This window comes from Primulina tabacum, chromosome 8, assembly GCF_025594145.1.
Source record: "Primulina tabacum isolate GXHZ01 chromosome 8, ASM2559414v2, whole genome shotgun sequence".
NCBI classification, from domain to species: domain Eukaryota; kingdom Viridiplantae; phylum Streptophyta; class Magnoliopsida; order Lamiales; family Gesneriaceae; genus Primulina; species Primulina tabacum.
The window spans coordinates 35,209,972-35,229,143 of record NC_134557.1 but is presented as its reverse complement, the minus strand read 5'-3'; the positions used below and the strand labels follow the sequence as shown (position 1 = coordinate 35,229,143).

The 19,172-nt window shown below is 38.4% G+C and overlaps 1 protein-coding gene across 1 annotated transcript; it reads left to right on the top strand.

The window, feature by feature from the left end:
• Positions 1-10,657: 10,657 nt before the first annotated feature.
• On the top strand, positions 10,658-16,968 carry LOC142553958 (protein root UVB sensitive 6-like). The gene is made up of 13 exons (XM_075664528.1): positions 10,658-11,120; positions 11,828-11,926; positions 12,056-12,169; positions 13,200-13,271; positions 13,354-13,464; positions 13,589-13,708; positions 14,357-14,458; positions 14,566-14,638; positions 15,035-15,118; positions 15,278-15,342; positions 15,498-15,599; positions 15,680-15,859; positions 16,564-16,968. The coding sequence occupies exons 1-13, from the start codon at positions 10,779-10,781 to the stop codon at positions 16,627-16,629; spliced, it is 1,530 nt and encodes a 509-aa protein (XP_075520643.1). The 5' UTR covers positions 10,658-10,778; the 3' UTR covers positions 16,630-16,968.
• Positions 16,969-19,172: the final 2,204 nt, after the last annotated feature.

Here is a 19,172-nt window from a genome sequence, read left to right as displayed (position 1 = left end):
AGAGCAAGTCGATATGCACGATCACCAATCTTCTCAAGAATTTCGTATGGACCGATGTATCTAGGAGACAATTTCACACGTTTGCCAAATCTGACAAAAATACTCTGTCTCCCTGTTCAAATACTAACGGTCGACGATGTACATTCGCATACTTGGCTTGTCTATCTTGCGCCGTCTTCATTCTTTTCTGGATCAGTTTTACTTTTTCAGTCATTTCACCAATCATATCAGGCCCAAGTTCTGGTACTTCAGATATATCATCCCAATACCGAGGGGATCTGCACTTCTTGCCATATAATGCTTCAAACGGTGCCATCTCGATGCTCGTCTGATAGCTGTTGTTGTACGAGAATTCACAAAGTGGTAATGAATCTTGCCAACTAGTGCCAAAATCTAACACTACAGCTCTCCGCATATCCTCCAGTGTCTGGATAGTCCGCTCTGACTGTCCATCGGTCTGAGGATAATATGCAGTACTCAGGTGCAATGTCGTACCCAAAGCCTGCTATAAACTGTGCCAGAAATGTGAAGTAAATCGGGGATCACGATCTGATACGATATATTTCGGCACACCATGCAATCTGACCACCTCTCTGACATATATCTATGCCATCTGATCATGTCGGTACGTCATTCTGTACGGAATAAAGCATGCTGATTTGGTCAATCTGTCAATTACGACCCAAATCGCATCACAGCCACGGGATGATCGTGGTAACTTCGTAACAAAATCCATGGTAATGTGATCTCATTTCCATTCGAGAATAGATAAGCTCTGAAGTAATCCTCCGGGTTTCTTCCTCTCAGCCTTCACCTGTTGGCAATTCAGGCACTTAGATACAAACTCTGCAATGTTTGATTTCATTTGTTTCCACCAAAACTGTATCTTCAGATCGTTGTACATCTTTCTGCCACCAGGATGAATACTGAACCGACTACAGTGTGCTTCTAATAAAATCTGTTGTTTCAAATCTGAAACATCTGGCACTACAAGACGGTTATTCACATACAAAACATGATCATGTACCTGATACTCTGACTGATGTCCTGCTCTGACCATCTCAATTGACTTCTGAACCTTCTGATCATTTTTCTGTGCTTCTTTAATGCGAACAATCAAATCTGGTTCCATTTGAATCGTAGCAAGTCGCAATGGTCTACTATCTGTATCAAATGCTAATCCAGACAAACATCAATCTTCAATCAAATTTGAAATACCTATCGTCGATAAGGGTAGAGCACATACCTTTCGACTCAAGGCATCGGCTGCTGCATTAGACTTCCCTGGATAGTACTTGATTTCACAATCGAAATCCTTCAACAAATCGAGCCATCTACGCTGTCTCATATTCAATTCTGACTGCGAAAACAGGTATTTCAAGCTCTTGTGATCCGAGTAAATTTCAAATTTCTTGCCGTAGAGATAGTGTCGCCATATCTTTAGTGCAAACACAATGGCCGCCAATCAAGATCATGAATTGGGTAACGAGTCTCGTGTGGCTTCAACTGTCTCGAGGCATATGCAATCACATGTCCTCGCTGCATAAGAATACATCCTAGCCCTCTGTGAGATGCATCACAATATACAACGAAACCACCAGTACCTGAAGGGATAGTCAACACTGGAGCACTGGTTAATCTTTTCTTCAACTCCAGGAAGCTAGATTCACAAGCCTCCGACCACACAAACGGAGCATTCTTCTGAGTTAGCTGTGTAATCGGCTTTGTAATACTGGAAAAATCTCTGATAAATCGCCGGTAATAGCCTGCTAGACCCATGAAATTGCGAATCTCTGGCACTGATGTCGGTCTCGGCCAAGAAATCACTGCCTCAACCTTACTGGGATCAATAGATATACCATCTCCGGATATAATATGCCCCAGTAATACAACCTGTCTCAACCAAAACTCGCATTTCGACAGTTTAGCATATAATTTCTCAGCCCTCAAAATTCCCAACACCGTTCTCAAATGCTCAGCATGATCAGTCCTATTCTTTGAATATATCAGAATGTTATCAATAAATATAATCACAAAATCGTCAAGGTACTTATGGAAGATACGGTTCATCAGGCCCATAAATACAGCTGGAGCATTCGTTAAACCAAATGGCATGACAATAAATTCATAATGTCCATACCTGGTTCTAAATGCTGTCTTCGGTATATCAGAATCTTGGACCCTCAGCTGGTGATACCCAGATCTCAGATCGATCTTGGAATATATAGAAGAACCTTGCAACTGATCAAATAAATCGTCGATACGAGGCAATGGGTATTTGTTCTTTACCGTTTCTTTATTCAGTTGTCGATAATAGATGCAAAGTCTCATCGAACCATCCTTCTTCCGGACAAACAGTACCGGAGCACCCCAAGGAGACACAATCGGTCTAATGTAGACCTTGGCCAATAAATCTTCGAGTTGTTCCTTCAATTCTTTCAATTCAATGGGTGCCATTCTATAGGGAGTTCGAGATATAGGAACGGTACCTGGTAGGAGATCGATACTGAAATCTACCTCTCGGACTGGAGGTAACCTTGGAATCTCATCTGGGAATACATCCACAAACTCGCATACCACCGGCAGATCTGCCAATGCTGGACTCGATTTCAGTAGATCTACTGAATATATAAGGAACCCCTCTGCTTCTTTCTGCAACAATCGACTCATAGATAACACAGATATCAAGGGAATCCGAGCTCTGAAACCCTTACCGTAGAATTTCCACTCATTAGCCATCTCTTTTCTGAATCTGACAATCTTCTGGAAACAATCTACAGTGGCTCTGTACTTGGTTAACATATCGATACCGACAATACAATAAAAATCAGACAACCTAAGCACAACACAGTCTAATTCAATCTCATTACCCTCAAACTGTAGCATGCAATGTCTAACCGATGTCACTTATATCAAACCACTCCCCGAAGGAGAAGAAATAGACACTACGACAGATAGTGACTCGACAGGTAAAGCATGCATTAATGCAAAGCGCTCAGAAATGAAGGTATGAGATGCACCCGTATCAATCAATACATAAGCAGGATAACCGCAAAGAAAACAGTTACCTGCTATCACATCGTCTGGTGCATCTTGGGCCTGCTCTTCTGTCAGTGCAAATACTCGAGCCTGCTGTCTGGGAGGTTGGCTCAAAATCTGGCTCCCTCCTGGCCTCGACTGGGACTGTGCAGGTGGCGGCTGGAAGGAATGGACAGATGATGCTTGCCTCTCAGGCTGAGGTACTGATGCAGACGATCCTGCACCCTGAGATCGCTGTGACCCTCTCTGTGGACAGACTCTGGCCAAATGTCCTTGCTGTTTGCAGATATTGCATCGCCCAACCACTCCCTGACACTGATCTGTAGGATGTCCGCCTCCACAAGTACTGCAATACACCCCTGTATAATCTGAACTCTGGCCAGGACCCCTCTGTCGTGACCCACCTGAGCTTGATGAACTGCTACCCGACTTCTTGAACTGTTTTCCTCGGGCTTTCAGTTGATCTTTCTGGCCACTGCTACTACCACCACTCTCAAATCTAGGAGGAGGTTGAAATGAGTGCTGTGGTGGTCTCGGAATCGGAGCAGCATGCGAAAGTCCTCGTTGCTTAATCAGTCCCGCTTCCGCTCCCTTGGCTCGGTTCAAGGCATCTGCAAAGTTGTTTGGTCTGCCGGTATTCACTAGGGTAAAGATATCAGGATTTAAGCCATTGATAAACTGATCTGCAATGGCCTCGTCTTTCTCTGCAACGTGAAGAGCAAATCGGAGCAATGTCGAAAACTTTGCCACATATTCTTCGATGTTCAGCTGTCCCTGTCTCAGATTGGCAAACTCGGCACCTTTATCCTTTCGGTATGACACAGGAAAGAAGCGTTGATAGAACTCTGCTTTAAAAACTTTCCAAGTGATCTCGGTGCCACGATGCTCCAACGCTCTCTTTGTGGTAAACCACCAATTCTTCACGACTTCATGCAGTTGATGGCCAATTAACTTCACTCGTCGCTCATCGGTATAATCAAGAGACTCAAATAAAATCTCGATGTCATCTAATCGGCTTTTGCACTCAATAGCGCTCTCAGTACCTTTCAGTGTCGGCGGTTTAAAGGATTGAAACCGTTTCAGTAGTGTCTCCATCGGTGTTGCAGTAACATCCATCCGATCATTAGAAGTACTGCCCTGTTCTGGTATCAGACGCACATGCCCTGCTGCTCTTCGAGGAGGCATATCTGATTATCAAACGGATTAGTACACAATCTATACAATATGTCTCAGTCCTCCTCTGATCCAAAATCGGTTCTGATTCATTTTATTCTTAATACATGTCGCAATCAATCTGATAAACAAGTAAACATGTATTACTGCAAGAAACATGCTTTCATATATAACATATGTAAATCAACATACAATTAATAGCATGCTAGCATCATCAAAGCAAGGAAGACGACTTGATCTACCCCGCTCATTCACTTCTATTCCAGTCTACAGAACCTACTGCTCTGATACCACCTGTTGTGGGAACCCGGGCTCTAACTCAATTGTCTTTGGGATTAATTGGATCTTTGCTAGAAAATGTGGGTCAAAATTTTGCTTTTAATATCAAAAACAATTGTATATAAATCATACACAAATAATACCTCTATTTTATTTCATCAAAAGCAATTACATGTCTTCTTCCATTACATATTTATACAAACTAGTGTTTACAACAAACTACATCTCAAATGTAAAACTACTAGTTCATCTCTCACGCTCGAAATCACCACGCTATCCAATCTCAGTCACGCTCTCTTTGACCATGATCATGTCCCACCTGTTGTCATGCACACATACAGATACAACAACAGCCGGATACTCCGGTGAGAACAAATCTCAGTATAAAACATGTATACATGCATGTCATGCAAATAAATACACAATCATAATACATGAATCAATAATACATGAATCAAATGTAAATACAGATAACACTCTTCGACTCTTGTTCTTTAACTCGACTCATATCTAAGTCTAGGGATCCCGATGTGAAAAAAACGTAACAATCTCCCACCTACTCTCCCAATCGGGGTGGCGGTACGTCTTATTCCCGGACTTCGGTCCTCTCTGTATCGAATATCTACAATAGGAGTCGATCTTTTCCTACGTACGTCGATATCACCGAACATCCGGTATCTTGGCATATCTGCCAACGACTCACCTATCTCATGTACATTGCTATACTCTATAAACAAGGCATAACCATATCAAATTATAAACATTCTAGTATGTGATTTTGGGAAACTCAAATTAGATCTAATTCGAGTTGTGTCTTCCCGAATCAACATTGAATTATACCTTTCGTTGTTCAGTCTTTGTCGATGTCGAAATCTCGATGTTGAAGCTTGTCAAGACCAATCTGAAATGACATATTCAAGATGCATTCTATCAATCTCTAACTCAAATCAATACCTGTACTTATCAATATTCCATTTCCGGTATATTTTGACGGCATAACGGCGTAATCTCGCGATACCGGTCAACTCAAACATCAAAATTAATAACAATAACTCATATTTCTCATCATAAACACAATCTACCATTCTGAAATCTGCATATACTTCACTCAAGACATGCTGGAAATTGAACAAAATCGCATATCATATCCGTTCTTCGATCCAATTACGAATATAGGTTCACAATAATCATAAGAACACATAATAGAAATCAAAATCTGATTTCTCCCAACATCTCAACTTCAAAACATGCTGAAATGTAGCAATACTTACATCCTTTGATAGCTTGTAACAAGAGGAACAAGAATAAGAATTCGGATCGAAAATTGGATGGTTGGATTTTTTTTGCACAATCACTTCTCTACAATGACATGAAGTTTAAGGACATTATTCCATGAAGGTTTCGGTGGTTTCTCTGCTGTTGAAGTATGAGAGAATGAATCAAGATACATGTTAAATGGTGTCCAAGACATGTGTCAACTTAAAATTCATGCTGGACTTCTCGCGCATATGCGCGCCCTCAGGTCGCGCATGTGCGCGAGAAGTTCTGTCCCGGCACATTGGCACGTCAGCCCCTCGCGCATATGCGCGCCTTATCTCGCGCATATGCGCGAGGTCTTCTGGACACCTCGCGCATAGGCGCGCATTTCTCCGCGCATGTGCGCCACATGTTCTGCCTTTACACTTATTTTCTATATTTTCTCGTCTTTTCCGGTCCGATACAATGCGTCTATAATCACCTCCATTATCAACAAATAATTTCCGATTATAATAACCAAATTCTCGGGCCTGACATAGCAGAGGAATTAGAGGGTGACGAGGTAAAATCTTTATTTTTCTGCTAAGGCGTCGCCTAGCAGAGGAGTTAGAGGGTGAGGATGGAGATTTTTTATTTTCCTGCTAAGGCCTCGCCTAGCAGAGGAGCTAGAGAGTGACGAGATGAAATTTTTATTTTCCTGCTAAGACGTCGCCTAACAGAAGAGTTAGAGGGTGAGGGTGAAGAATCTTTATTTTCCTGCTAAGGCATCGCCTAGCAGAGGAGTTAGAGGGGTGATGAGGTGAAATCTTTATTTTCCTGCTAAGACGTCACCTAGCAGAGGAGTTAAAGAGTGAGGGTGGAGAGTTTTTATTTTCCTGCTAAGGCGTCGCCTAGCAGAGGAGCTAGAGAGTGACGAGGTGAAATTTTAATTTTCCTGCTAAGGCGTCGCCTAGCAGGGGAGTTAGAGGGTGAGGGTGGAGAGTTTTTATTTTCCTGCTAAGGTGTCGCCTAGGAGAGGAGCTAGAGAGTGACGAGGTGAAATTTTTATTTTCCTGCTAAGGCGTCGCCTAGCAGAGGAGTTAGAGGGTGAGGGTGGAGAATCTTTATTTACCTGCTAAGGCGTCACCTAGCAGAGGAGTTAGAGGGTGACGAGGTGAAAACTTTATTTTTCTGCTAAGGCGTCGCCTAGCAGAGGAGTTAGAGGGTGAGGGTGGAGAATTTTTATTTTCCTGCTAAGGCGTCTCCTAGCAGAGGAGTTAGAGTGTGACGAGGTGAAATCTTTATTTTCCTGCTAAGGCGTCGCCTAGGAGAGGAGTTAGAGGGTGAGGGTGGAGAATCTTTATTTTCCTGCTAAGGCGTCGCTTAGCAGATGAGTTAGAGGGTGAGGATGGAGAATTTTTATTTTCCTGCTAAGGCGTCGCCTAGCAGAGGAGTTAGAGGGTGACGAGGTGAAATCTTTATTTTCCTGCTAAGGCGTTGCCTATAAATTTTTATTTTATTGCTAAGGTGTTGCCTAGCAGAGGAGTTAGAGGGTGACGAGGTGAAATCTTTATTTTCCTGCTAAGGCGTTGCCTAGCAGAGGAGTTAGAGGGTAAAGGCGGAGAATTTTTATTTTCCTGCTAAGGCATCGCCTAGCAGAGGAGCAGAGTTTGAGAAAATTAAATTTTTCCTGCTAAGACATCGCCTAGCAGAGGAGCAGAGTTTGGCCGGAGAAAAATTAAATTTTCCTGCTAAGGCATTGCCTAGCAGAGGAGTAGAGTGAAGGAGGAGAATTATATAAAAATTTTCCTACTAAGGCATCGCCTAGTAGAGGAGCAGAGTTTGGGAGGAGAAAAATTTATTTGATTTGTCGATAACGAAAAATGTTTACCGCTATGAAAAATTACGGGGATCGACCTGCCCGATCAGGTCGCGGGGATCGACCTGCCCGGTCAGGTCGTGGGGGTTTGGGGGCAACGCCCCCCAAAAGATCTTCAGGAACCAAGGGCTGCGGGCGAAGGGAGAGTGCGAGGAGATGTGCTGGGCGAGTGTTGGGCAAGCGTGGCAAGGGCGAGGGTCGAGCTGGCATTGGGCGAGCGTGGAGAGCGCTGGGCGAGCGTCGGGTGAGCGTGGCAGGGGTGCTGGGGAGTGCTTGGCGAGCCTCGGGCGAGCGTGGCAGAGGAGCTGGGCGAACCTCGGGCGAGATTGGCAGAGGCGCGTCGGGCGAGCGTGACGTGCGCGCTCGTGCAGGGCGAGTGTGACGTGCGCGCTGGGGCGAGCTGACGGAGGCGGGGCGAGCGTACTCGGGCGAGGTGCTAGGGCATGCGCACGGTGGCAGGTGGTGCGCGGTCGAGCGTGAGATGGCAGGTGCGAGCTGACGCAGGCGGGGCGAGCGTACTCGGGCGAGGTGCTCGGGCATGCGCACGGTGGCAGGCGGTGCGCGGTCGAGCGTGAGATGGCAGGTGCGAACAGGGAGGCGGAAGGCGAGGCTGCTGTGCGAGCGGGCTGGAAGTGGGGACGGGCGCTAGGGCTGCGCGGTGGCAAGATGGCACGCTGGGGGCTGAAAGCTGTTGGCAAGGCGTGCGGTGAGGAGGGCGAGCATGCGAGGGCGTGCGCGCGGTAGCAGACGGCGAGCAGGCGATGGCAGTGGCGAGAAGGGAGGCGGAAGGCTGGGCGCTACGCTCAGCGAGGACCTGCGTGAGGACGCGTGGGCGAGTAGGCGGTGCGAGGAGGGGCGGTGGACGAGGCAGGGACGTGTGACGAGCGTTCTAAGGGTGATGGCGCAGGTGCGAGAGGGCTAGGTCGTGAGGCGAGTGTATGTGGGAGCATGCGGTTGCTAGACGATGGAGAGCTGCAGGATTACGATTTTTGATTTTGCTTCCTATTTTCGGAGACTGACGAGCGGCTGGAAGAAAATTCACAACTCGCACCGGTAAACCGAGAACGAACCAATTAATCGAACTTTGAACCTACGATTCAGTTCGAGTCAGGAGGGGAAGACTGGTGATATCCCGTGGGCCCCTAGGCCCGGATTACATCTTGGGGGGCCCGGATTACATCTTGGAGGCGAGGGCCTAAATGGAAGACAAGTCCATCAAAAGTCCAGGTATCTACCCTTGGCTCATCCCTAGCCCAAATGGAAGACAAGCCCATCAAGGGCCAGATATTATCCTATAAATATTAGGTTTGAGTGTTCAGTTGAAAAAATTCAATATATTGTTTTCAGCAGCACCCTTAGCTGCTCCCCCCATATATCCTCAGTCACTGACTTGAGCGTCGGAGGGGCTACGCCAGGACACCATCCTGGCCCCCTCCTAACGGTCTTCTTCTTGATTTCAGGCTCTGGGTAATCTTAAAGCCCACGTCTGAACTAGTGACGCTCGTTGGGATCGGACCCTAAATTTTCTGTGAGTATCAGGAGTTAAAGTGACTTTACAGACCAAAATTTGTGCACCTATTGATTGTTTAATAACTAATATATTTAAGTTAAAGTTACATCTATAAATTCACTGGTGTCAACAACATCATTAAATGTAACACCATTACAATTAATACCAAAATATGGCTACTTTATTTTCGAACTTGTAATAATTTTTTTATGAAGTAGATCTTTCATTATATTTAAAATAAAGCAATACATTATATTCAATTTGCAACATGTTATTAAATTTCTCCTATATGAACACTAATTCAGTTTTTTTCTAACCACTTTCACTTTTTATAAATTACTTGTTTTTCATATTTTCTCCTTTATCAAACACAATGTCAATTTGTAATAATAATCGTTTGAATACGAATACAAAAGAACACAAAAAAAATACTTTGCTCACAAATATTAACACATATTTAATAACTCTGAAAAAAATATAATACTCATATGTTATACTATACACCTGGGTAAGATACCTCAAGAATTGAGGTGCCCATACTTAGTATATGTAAACATGATAATAATTTTTTTATTTTTAAATTATGATTTTTTTTTATTATGAGTGATATATTCATTAAAATTTTAAAATATGAATAAAAATGAATAAATACTAACTATTTTTACAATATATAACATATGTAACTTATATATAAGTAAAATAGGTTTATTATTTTTTTCCTAAAAAAATTGTGTGTTTTGATACATATCATGAAAAATATGACACCGAAATATCAAAACTAATTACTCTAAATTCCTCATGTTTTATAATAAAAATATTATCCCTTTGCACGTGATGCCATGTACATATTATATTTTTGTGTTAAATATTTTTTTTGTGAAAAAATTAGATATTACATTAAAATTAAAACATTTAAAATGATTTTGCACAATAATTTTTTATATTATGGATGATATGATCATTTAAAAATTAAAAAATATAGATAAATATAAAAAAATATTTATTAGAATATTATATATAAATGATATATTTTTTTTCAAAAAACATACATAATACCAAAATTTGTTACTGCAAGTCTTCAAATTTAATACTATAATATATAAGTATATATATATTTGCAAATCAAACATTGATAAAGTTGGTTTTTTTAGTATGAATATTTTTTAAATTATGAAATTATCTTTTATCTTACTAAACAAATCAATTTACTACTCTCATCTAAAAAAAATTATATCATTATTTTTTTAAAAAAAAAGCATTTTATAGAAAATAATTTTACAAATTATAACATAATAATTTTAAAAAATTCAATATACAAATTATTCGTAATATAAAAATTAAATAATAATTATTTAATAAAAAATAAACTATAAAAAAGTTACAATATTAAAATTAAATAAAAATATTTATCTCACAAAAAGTCAAAAATGCCGAGTAAGGATTTCCTTACGATAATTTTACAAAAGGATATCTCCAAATATAGGCCACGTGTCCGCGTTAGCTCCCTCTCTCCTCCGATTCAAAAGTGGCCCCTCTTCCTATATCTCCTATAATTCTCCTCCCCACACCACCTGCGGCTCTCTCTATCTCCACAGGGGAAGAGAGGCGGAGGAAGAGGGAGAAAGCCGCCGCAGAAACAACAATTTGGTTTTTCCCGACGAAATGAAGCTCAAGAACCCCTCAAGTTCGGCTTCCCGGACCCTGACCTCATCGGAGACGCGCCTTCTGGTCCGGGAGACGCTTCGTATTAGCGCCAACCTAGCGTCGGCGCCTCCGCAGTCTCCGGTTCCAGAGAAGACGCTGGTTCATGATTCTGGATTTGGAAGAGTCTCGGAGGATCAGTTTGTGGATTCGAGCTTGCGGATGATTTGCAGCGAGGAGATTGATGGTCGACGGTGGAATTATTTCGCTGAGAGTAGTGGTGGGAGGAGTAATGGCGCTAAGAAATTGAAGAAGAATTCTATTCGCGCAGTCTCCTTGAACAGTCCCAAGGCTCCCGTTGATGTCAGTATTCTTTTTTTTTTTTTCCAAATAATATTTCCCATTTATTAGCAGGGTGAATGTGCGAACATTAGTGTAGGCACAGTTAGAATCAGTTTTCAACTAGTGCATTTATTGCTTCAATACAATCGAGTTTTTCTGCTTGTAAATCGGCAATTGACCAAGAATTTCATATGATTTTACCCAAAAAAGTGCTACCTTCCAAGTTTTTTGATGACTGGGTGGAGGCTAAGTCATGTGTTTTTATGATTAATTATGTATTTTTTAAAATTTATAAGCTAGTTCCGAAGCTATCCGATGGAAACTTGGTAGTGTGTGTGCAGCGGACCAAAAAATTTCAGTTCAGTTTTTTGAGGGAAAAGTATCGCTCGTTCAATAAATGGTTTTTAAAATAATGATTATGATAATATCCCACTTCTTGCTTTCAATTCGTAGCGAGGAACTGTTCATATGTGATGATGTGAATTGTAGTTAATTGCCCTTTCAGTCATAGTTGTTTATTTAAATTGTATGTCTTAACATTAGAGAGTGAAATGAAACAAAGCAGTAGTAAACATGAATACATGTGCATGAATTTGTGTGGGATCTCATGCTGCATATGCTCACTGACCTAGGCACGCAAATTAAAAGTTGGCAAAATAATCTAGAAATAGAAATCAGAATGAAAGAATTTCTATCATCAATTTTATTGTATTGTCTATGTGGTCTAGGAGTTGATGGCATTTATAAGGTCCTATGTTGTCCCGGAAGGTTTTCCTGAAAGTGTCACGCCTTCTTATGTTCCATACATGACGTGGAGAGCCTTAAAGGTACTTGTTCTAGAGTATTTACAGCACTAACACAACACAAGTAACTATCAGCGGCTTCTAATATTTACCACGTATAGTTATATCCCATCTGATCCAACATAAGGATAGTACTTTTTGTCTTTATTATAGCATTTCTTTGGTGGAGCTATGGGTGTTTTCACAACACAAACGCTCTTAAGTTCTCTTGGAGTATCCAGAAATAAATCTGCACCTGGTGCTGTAGCTATTAACTGGATTCTCAAGGTATGTATGAGAAATGGCTTGAGTTTGTTTATTTTCACAACCATTTCATTGTCTATTTCTTATTTTATTTTGTGGAGGATTAATTGATTGATGTGAAGTTGTTGAGTTATTTAAATGGTCACAGTGACTGGTAGATTTGTCTTCAAATTGCTCACGCACGTCTCACATAATGGCCTGATCAATAAGACATTCTCATGATGTATTTAAATGTGACAGTGTAGGGTAGTGATGGTCAAGAGTCAGACGGAATAGTTTGCGAAGGCTATAATTTTGATAGTAACTTGGATTTTTTATGTCCTGTTTCTTGTACATGCATGAAGTGTTGAAACTTTGAGAGGAAGAGATCTCAAATTCAGAAAGGAAAAGAAAATAGAAATGTAAAAAAGTTGATAAAGTAAATCAAAAAATTGGTCTTCCAAGGTGTGGGTTTGATGCTTGATCCTGTCTTGCTTGTTGACCCTTTGAACCTCTTTTTGTTTCATAATTATTTTATTATTCAGTCTGTATAGGAACACCCATTAATCTATTCTCTTCATCATTCTCTCTGCATTTTAATGTACTCATTAATTTGTAAATTTAACAGTTGGTTAGTATTTGTTATTTTCTACTCTCTTGGATGATATTGATCTGGATTTGTGAACCTTGGGTACAAGTTTTGTATCAGGTTTTTGTTCAAGAGTTCTTTTTTTCAAACTTTGAAGTGTTGGGCAATGAATTTCCCATTTTTCCCCCTATCCTCAAGTTTTTAAAGCGTTCTTTCCTTGTATCCATGTGTCATAACTAATCCCACAAAAAGTGTGATCATACTTTACTTTCCACTGCATTATTTTTTTGGGTAATTTCATATGGACTTTCTATAGTTATTTAATCATCAAAATAGTACAAGCTTTGGTCACGAAATAGTTAGAATCGGCTGCATAGAATATGTCTCATAGATGGATAAGAAATATCTCAAAAGTTATTGAACTATTTTTTTGTGGTTGGAAAATCGTTTGAAGTACTGTAGTTCATGTTGTATGACTAATTGCAGGATGGAGCTGGACGGATTGGAAAGATGCTTTTTGCTCGGCAGGGAAAGAAATTTGATTATGATTTAAAGCAGGTATTGGGTTGCATAATTTTTAGGTTAAAACCGGTGAACTGTATTGGTAGTGCCTATGTGTGAAATTTTATATTTCATTCAGCTTAGGTTTGCCGGTGATCTTCTTGTGGAGTTGGGAGCCGGTGTAGAATTAATAACTGCTGCTGTCCCCCATCTATTTCTTCCTTTGGCTTGTGCTGCCAATGTAGCTAAGGTAAGGTACTGTCACTTTTTGGCCTGTTAACCCGTTCAACGTGGTGAAATATATCAAAATTAATTTTATATATCCATCTTGATAGCAAAATTAGTTTCATATATCCATCTTGGTTTGCTTATAGAATGTTGGTGCTGTGACATCAACTTCAACTAGAACACCAATTTACAAAGCCTTTGCTAGAGGAGAGAATATCGGAGATGTGACTGCCAAGGGAGAATGTGTTGGAAATGTATCTGATCTGGTATGCTTTTCCAACTGAGATAATATTAAGCGCACTCTTATGTTAACTATGAAATTAGAAGTCATACCACGGAGCACACTGGTTTTGAAACTGATGGGCAATTATGTGATCTAAAGTTGCATGCATTTTTATCAGTAAACTGCATGTTCTAAGAGGATTTGTGAGCTGCCCTTGTTTCCCTATATCTAAGTCTCTATAGGGTAACATATTGAATTAAGATCTGGCTATCGGGACAGTCTATAACTTGTTAAACTCATTTGCTTGATGTTGCCGAAGATTTTTTTAGCAAATCAAGTTGTTTGATTGAGTAGTTTTGCATATCAGAACGGGTAAGATCCTTTCAGTTGATCAATACTGTCACAAGGGCTTGAACTGGGAGTTGAGTTGCAGATATTTAGCGGCTAATTTGTTTCTTCGATCCACTGTGCTCCATTGTATCTAAACCTCCTCACCCATCAGTTAGTAAAACCAAAATTTCTGTGTCAAAATGTTGGTGGGGAATTTTGCCATGCCATTTGACAGAGACGGTCTTTGGGAATGCTGGATGTGTTGGGCACGAAGCTTGGTAGATTTTAACCATTTTAGCTTGTTGCATTTTAGAGCACTTGTTGGCTTATAGTTGAACTAACTCCGAATTCTCTTGTGAAGCTTGGAACTGGATTGAGCATAATGATTGCTAAAAGAAATCCATCCCTGATTGCCACATTTGGGTTGCTCTCGTGTGGCTATGTCATGAGTTCGTATCAAGAGGTTAGCTAATGAAAATACGTAACACTTTTCTCCTTTCAGTTTTAATTACTCTGTTTTCGTACTCCTTCAAATGTTGATTGAAACTATGCGTGTGTTTATCCTTTCAGGTGAAATCTATTGTGTTGCACACACTAAATCGTGCAAGGTTCACAGTGGCAGTAGAAACTTTCCTGAAGACAGGTAGGATTGAAGTACATGAGTTCTTCCCTCTCATCTTTGTACCTGATTTATTTTCTGTAGATTTATGTATTTTAGCCCATTCGAAGTTTTATACCTAAGACTTGTGTCCTCCAAATGCTCTTTTTGTTTGATGATGTAAGCGGGGTTGATTTTACCAGTTCAAAGTTCTCATCATTCTGTCGGTTCTTATAGTTCACTAAATTAATGCAGTTTTCTTTTCATATTTTGTTAAAAATGATCAATTTGTGTAATTTATGCGTTCAAATCTATGCAGCATATAAAATGATGTAGTGATTATATCTGTTACTGAATATCTATTATTTTATGTTGTCTATTTCTCTCCTCACTAATTGTTACCATTCGAAAGGTTGATAATTTGCGAGCCTCATTTTTCAGGACAAGTTCCAACTTTGGAAGAGGGAAATTCAATGGAAAATATTTTCAGTTTCCCATGGAAGAGACACAGACCTATTGTTCTGGGTACTTGCCTAGACATATCTCTCTACTTCTTTTTCTCTGTGTGTGTGTGTGCTTGTACTCACACATCTATGTCCTCATTTCATGCTTTTCTTCTGATTATGTTGCACCATAAAATGCACGAATGTAAAGATTGCCTGATGGTTTATTTAAAATTTTCAGGGCAACGATTTAAGGAAGCATTCCAAGACCCTAATGCATATATTGCATTGAAGCCTATTTTTGAGGTGTGTTATTTTTAAGGGGAAAAATATATATAGTTTATTAGGCTCCATTTTCTCCAGTTTCTGCATGTTCAAATGCAAATGCTTTGCTTATGCATGCATGTATTTCCTGTCACTACTTAATGACATTTTTGCAAATTAAATCTTCTTGATAACAGAAAGAGCAATATATTGTAACTTATAATGTTTCTAAGGGCAATATATATGCCTTGTTCAAGAACGGAGCGAAGTCTGATGATATGTTGAAAGCGGCTTTTCACGTAAGCTTTCGACCTTTCGACCTGATGATCTTATACTCATTACTGCTGTTGGTGTTTCTCACTATCTTGAGCAATTACAGGCTCATGTGCTTCTTCACATCATTCGCTCTAACAACCAGAACCAAATGTCCCGTACAAACCGAGAGCATGATCTTTCTGCAGCACTACCAATAGTGGCTGATCCTCAATCTCATGTTATTGAATCATACAAGATGGTATCAGCCTTATATGAGCCTTTCAAAAACAAAGCTAAGGATCAGGTAATTGGAGATCTGCGTATTTTTCTCTCAACTCTTACTAGTTGAATGTTTAAACCTAAGTCGATGAGATTATTTGCGAAGAAGGATATATACATTCAGCTTCACTGTGTCATTCTCTTGCAAATTCTCAGATGAAGTTGTTATGATGCTTTGATATTTCTGTTAGGGGAAGTGAGGGAAAGAGAAAAAGTTGTTCTGATTGACTGTCCTATAGCTATATAGCTGCATAGGTTAACATGAACATCGCCTAAATGAACTGGATTTGTTCCTCAAATTTAATAAAAACCAAGGGACTGTGATAAGTTTAAAAAATTAGATATGTTGTATTAGAAGATTGAAGATTCAGGGCCTGAATCCTTGATGGTGTTCCTGACACTTTCAAGGCCAACTTTGATGGTACTTGAACACTATTATTACATGAAGGGCCGACTAATCATCTCCGCAAGATTTTCGTAAATCCCTGATTTCCAACTAGCACTTGGAAAATGCATGATGAATCCCCGTGGATCTTGTTAACCTAAACTGGATCTTGTTAACCTAAACTCATTGGAAAATTCTCGAGTACTGTGTAATGTCTTCAAATTTCAACTGCCATTCTAACTTATTGGTTTCAGATCAAGTATAGTTGCAGAATCTTTCAAATTTATTCTATGCAGATTGCAGATGCCATTATATTTATATTCTTAACGATCTGGCATTCACAGGGATGGGTGATGTCTGAATCGCTACTCAATCCTGGGCGGGCACGGTTATGTGAATTGGCCAGTTAAGATTCACATAGGTAGAACTTGCAAAATATTGGGATCACTTCCGATATCTGGTGTGCTCGTTATCTATGAACCGTCTTTGTCGAGTGTGTTACAAATCGCAGAATGCAACACAAGCAGATAAGGTATTTTTTTGTTACAAACTGGAAACTACTCGTGCTAAAGTCTTTCATGGCGGAGTCTGGAAGCTATGGTAACAAAATGGATGGTGAAAGAGAGATTAGGTTATTTTCTGCGCCTGTCCTCTTTTCTTGTTTATACAGTAATGTATATCTACTTTTTAAGGCTTTATTTCCTGGCTATTGATTTGCCGTGAATCTAGTAAAAACCTTTCTCTCTGAAGTAATATTTTTGGATTTATTATTAACTTGTTCCTTAATTAGGAATATAAGAGAGTCGAGTTGTGTATGCAATTCATCCAAAAATATAAGGTATGTATGCAATGTAAGAAATTTAATGATATTTGTAGATTTTAAAAATCACAAAAACTCACGTGAGACGGTCTCACGGGTCAATTTTGTGAAACGGATATTCTATATGGGTCACCCACGAAAAAATATTACTTTTTTATGTCAAATATATTAATTTTTATTGTAAATATGAACATGATTGATCCGTCTCACGAATAAAGATCCGTGAGACCGTCTTATGAAAGACCTACTCTTTAAAAATATAAAGATATCCAATCGAACTTTTGAATATTTTGTAGAAGTATGGTGGTGTTTAAAATAGATTTTCATATCTATACTATCTTATTAAGTTTGAGATACTTAGAGTAACTAACTTTGGTGTCATGGTCTGTTTTAGTAATTATATATTAATAAAATGTTAAAATTTTAATGTAAGTTATACTGTGGTTTAGTGGATAGAGTTGTTGTTTCTTTGAGTTTAGGTTATAGGTTTAATTCTCACTGAGGTTATTTTTTTATTCTTTTTTTTTCATTTTATTTTTTAATTTATATATAAAAATTACAGTGTAGTCCCTCATTATTTCTTATAATTATATTTTGATCCTCATTTAAATGTAAATCAAATGAATTATACAAAATATTATACAAGCACGTAACGCGTGCGTCGGTGCACTAGTAGTTATAAAAAATAAGTGATTTTAACACTGATTTTTTAAAATTCTAAAAAGTCTAGATGTATTCAACTTTCAATAGATTTTTAATAACTTCATTGAATTCATTTACTTATATATATTAAAGGTTAAGATACAATTAGAAATTGTCAAAAATTATTTTTTGTTCAACCCAAAAATTGAGATTGATTGTTAAAACTTCTTACTCATATACATGCTCTTTTTTTATCTCGCATCACATCACTTATCTTTTCATATCATTTATCTTTATTACTATCTAATTTTTAAAAAGTATATTTGTATACATTTTCTTTTATCATTTTTTTATTTTAATATAAAAAATAACTAACTTAATTCTTAATAGTTGAATAGTGGAATCAAACATGATATAAAAATAAAATAAAAATTAAGATTTTAAGATATAGTTCATAAAAAAAATTATGATATAACTGATAAAAAAATAATGTTAATTAAGATTTTAAAATATAGTTCATAAAAAAATTATGATATAACTGATAAAAAAATAATGTTTTTTTTGTTGTTTAAAAATTACATTTTATTTCTTTATCTTATGATTTTTAATTTTGAAATTCTAAAAGGTTTATAAAATTAGAATATGAATTTTTTAATAAATTATCACACTATGTATAAGAAAATCATAAAATTTTATTGGCGCATAGAATTGAAAATAATAGTAATATTTATAATAAATAAAATATAAAAAATTTACTAACTTAATTTATTTATTAATATAAATTTCAAAAATGTTTTAAACTGAATATGTTATTTATGTCAATTAATTATTAATTTTAAAAAATTAATAAAAAATAATTTTTATAATCAGGTAAAAAATATAGAGAATTCTATAAAATTTTTTTTACAAAATTCTTTAAAAATCTAGCAAAAAATCTACAAGAATTCACAAGAATATGTTTTTAAATAAGTGAGATTATGCAAAAATCAATAAAAATCTATCAAATCTACAAAAATTTATCATTTTAAAAAATAATTAATTAAAATAATTAAAACTTTAAATTGAATATCCTCCACAAAACGAATTAACTAAATCCAAATGCAGAGAGGACCACAAGCCCGATCAGCCAGCAGAGACCAACACAAGCTTCATATCATAATCATGTGGGCCCATTTTGCTAATACATGTGATCTCGTTGAAATGGATGAGCCGGGTAAGGAGCTCCAACGGATCAAACCAACAATTTATAGCGTTAAGGAATTTTGAGTGAAGATAATGGCTGAGATTAACACCTGCAAACAAGAAAGTAACTCGTGAATGGGCGTCGAGGGGTGTCCGACGTGGCCACTCCGATCCTTAAGTCAGCAGGTTGAAGATGAACACAAGCAATACTTGAGAAAAAAATATGTATAATGCTTAGAGTTCAAAGATTTCAGAATACTTTAAATGGGATTCATACCTGCTATTTATAGTAGAGGAATGGGTAGTTAC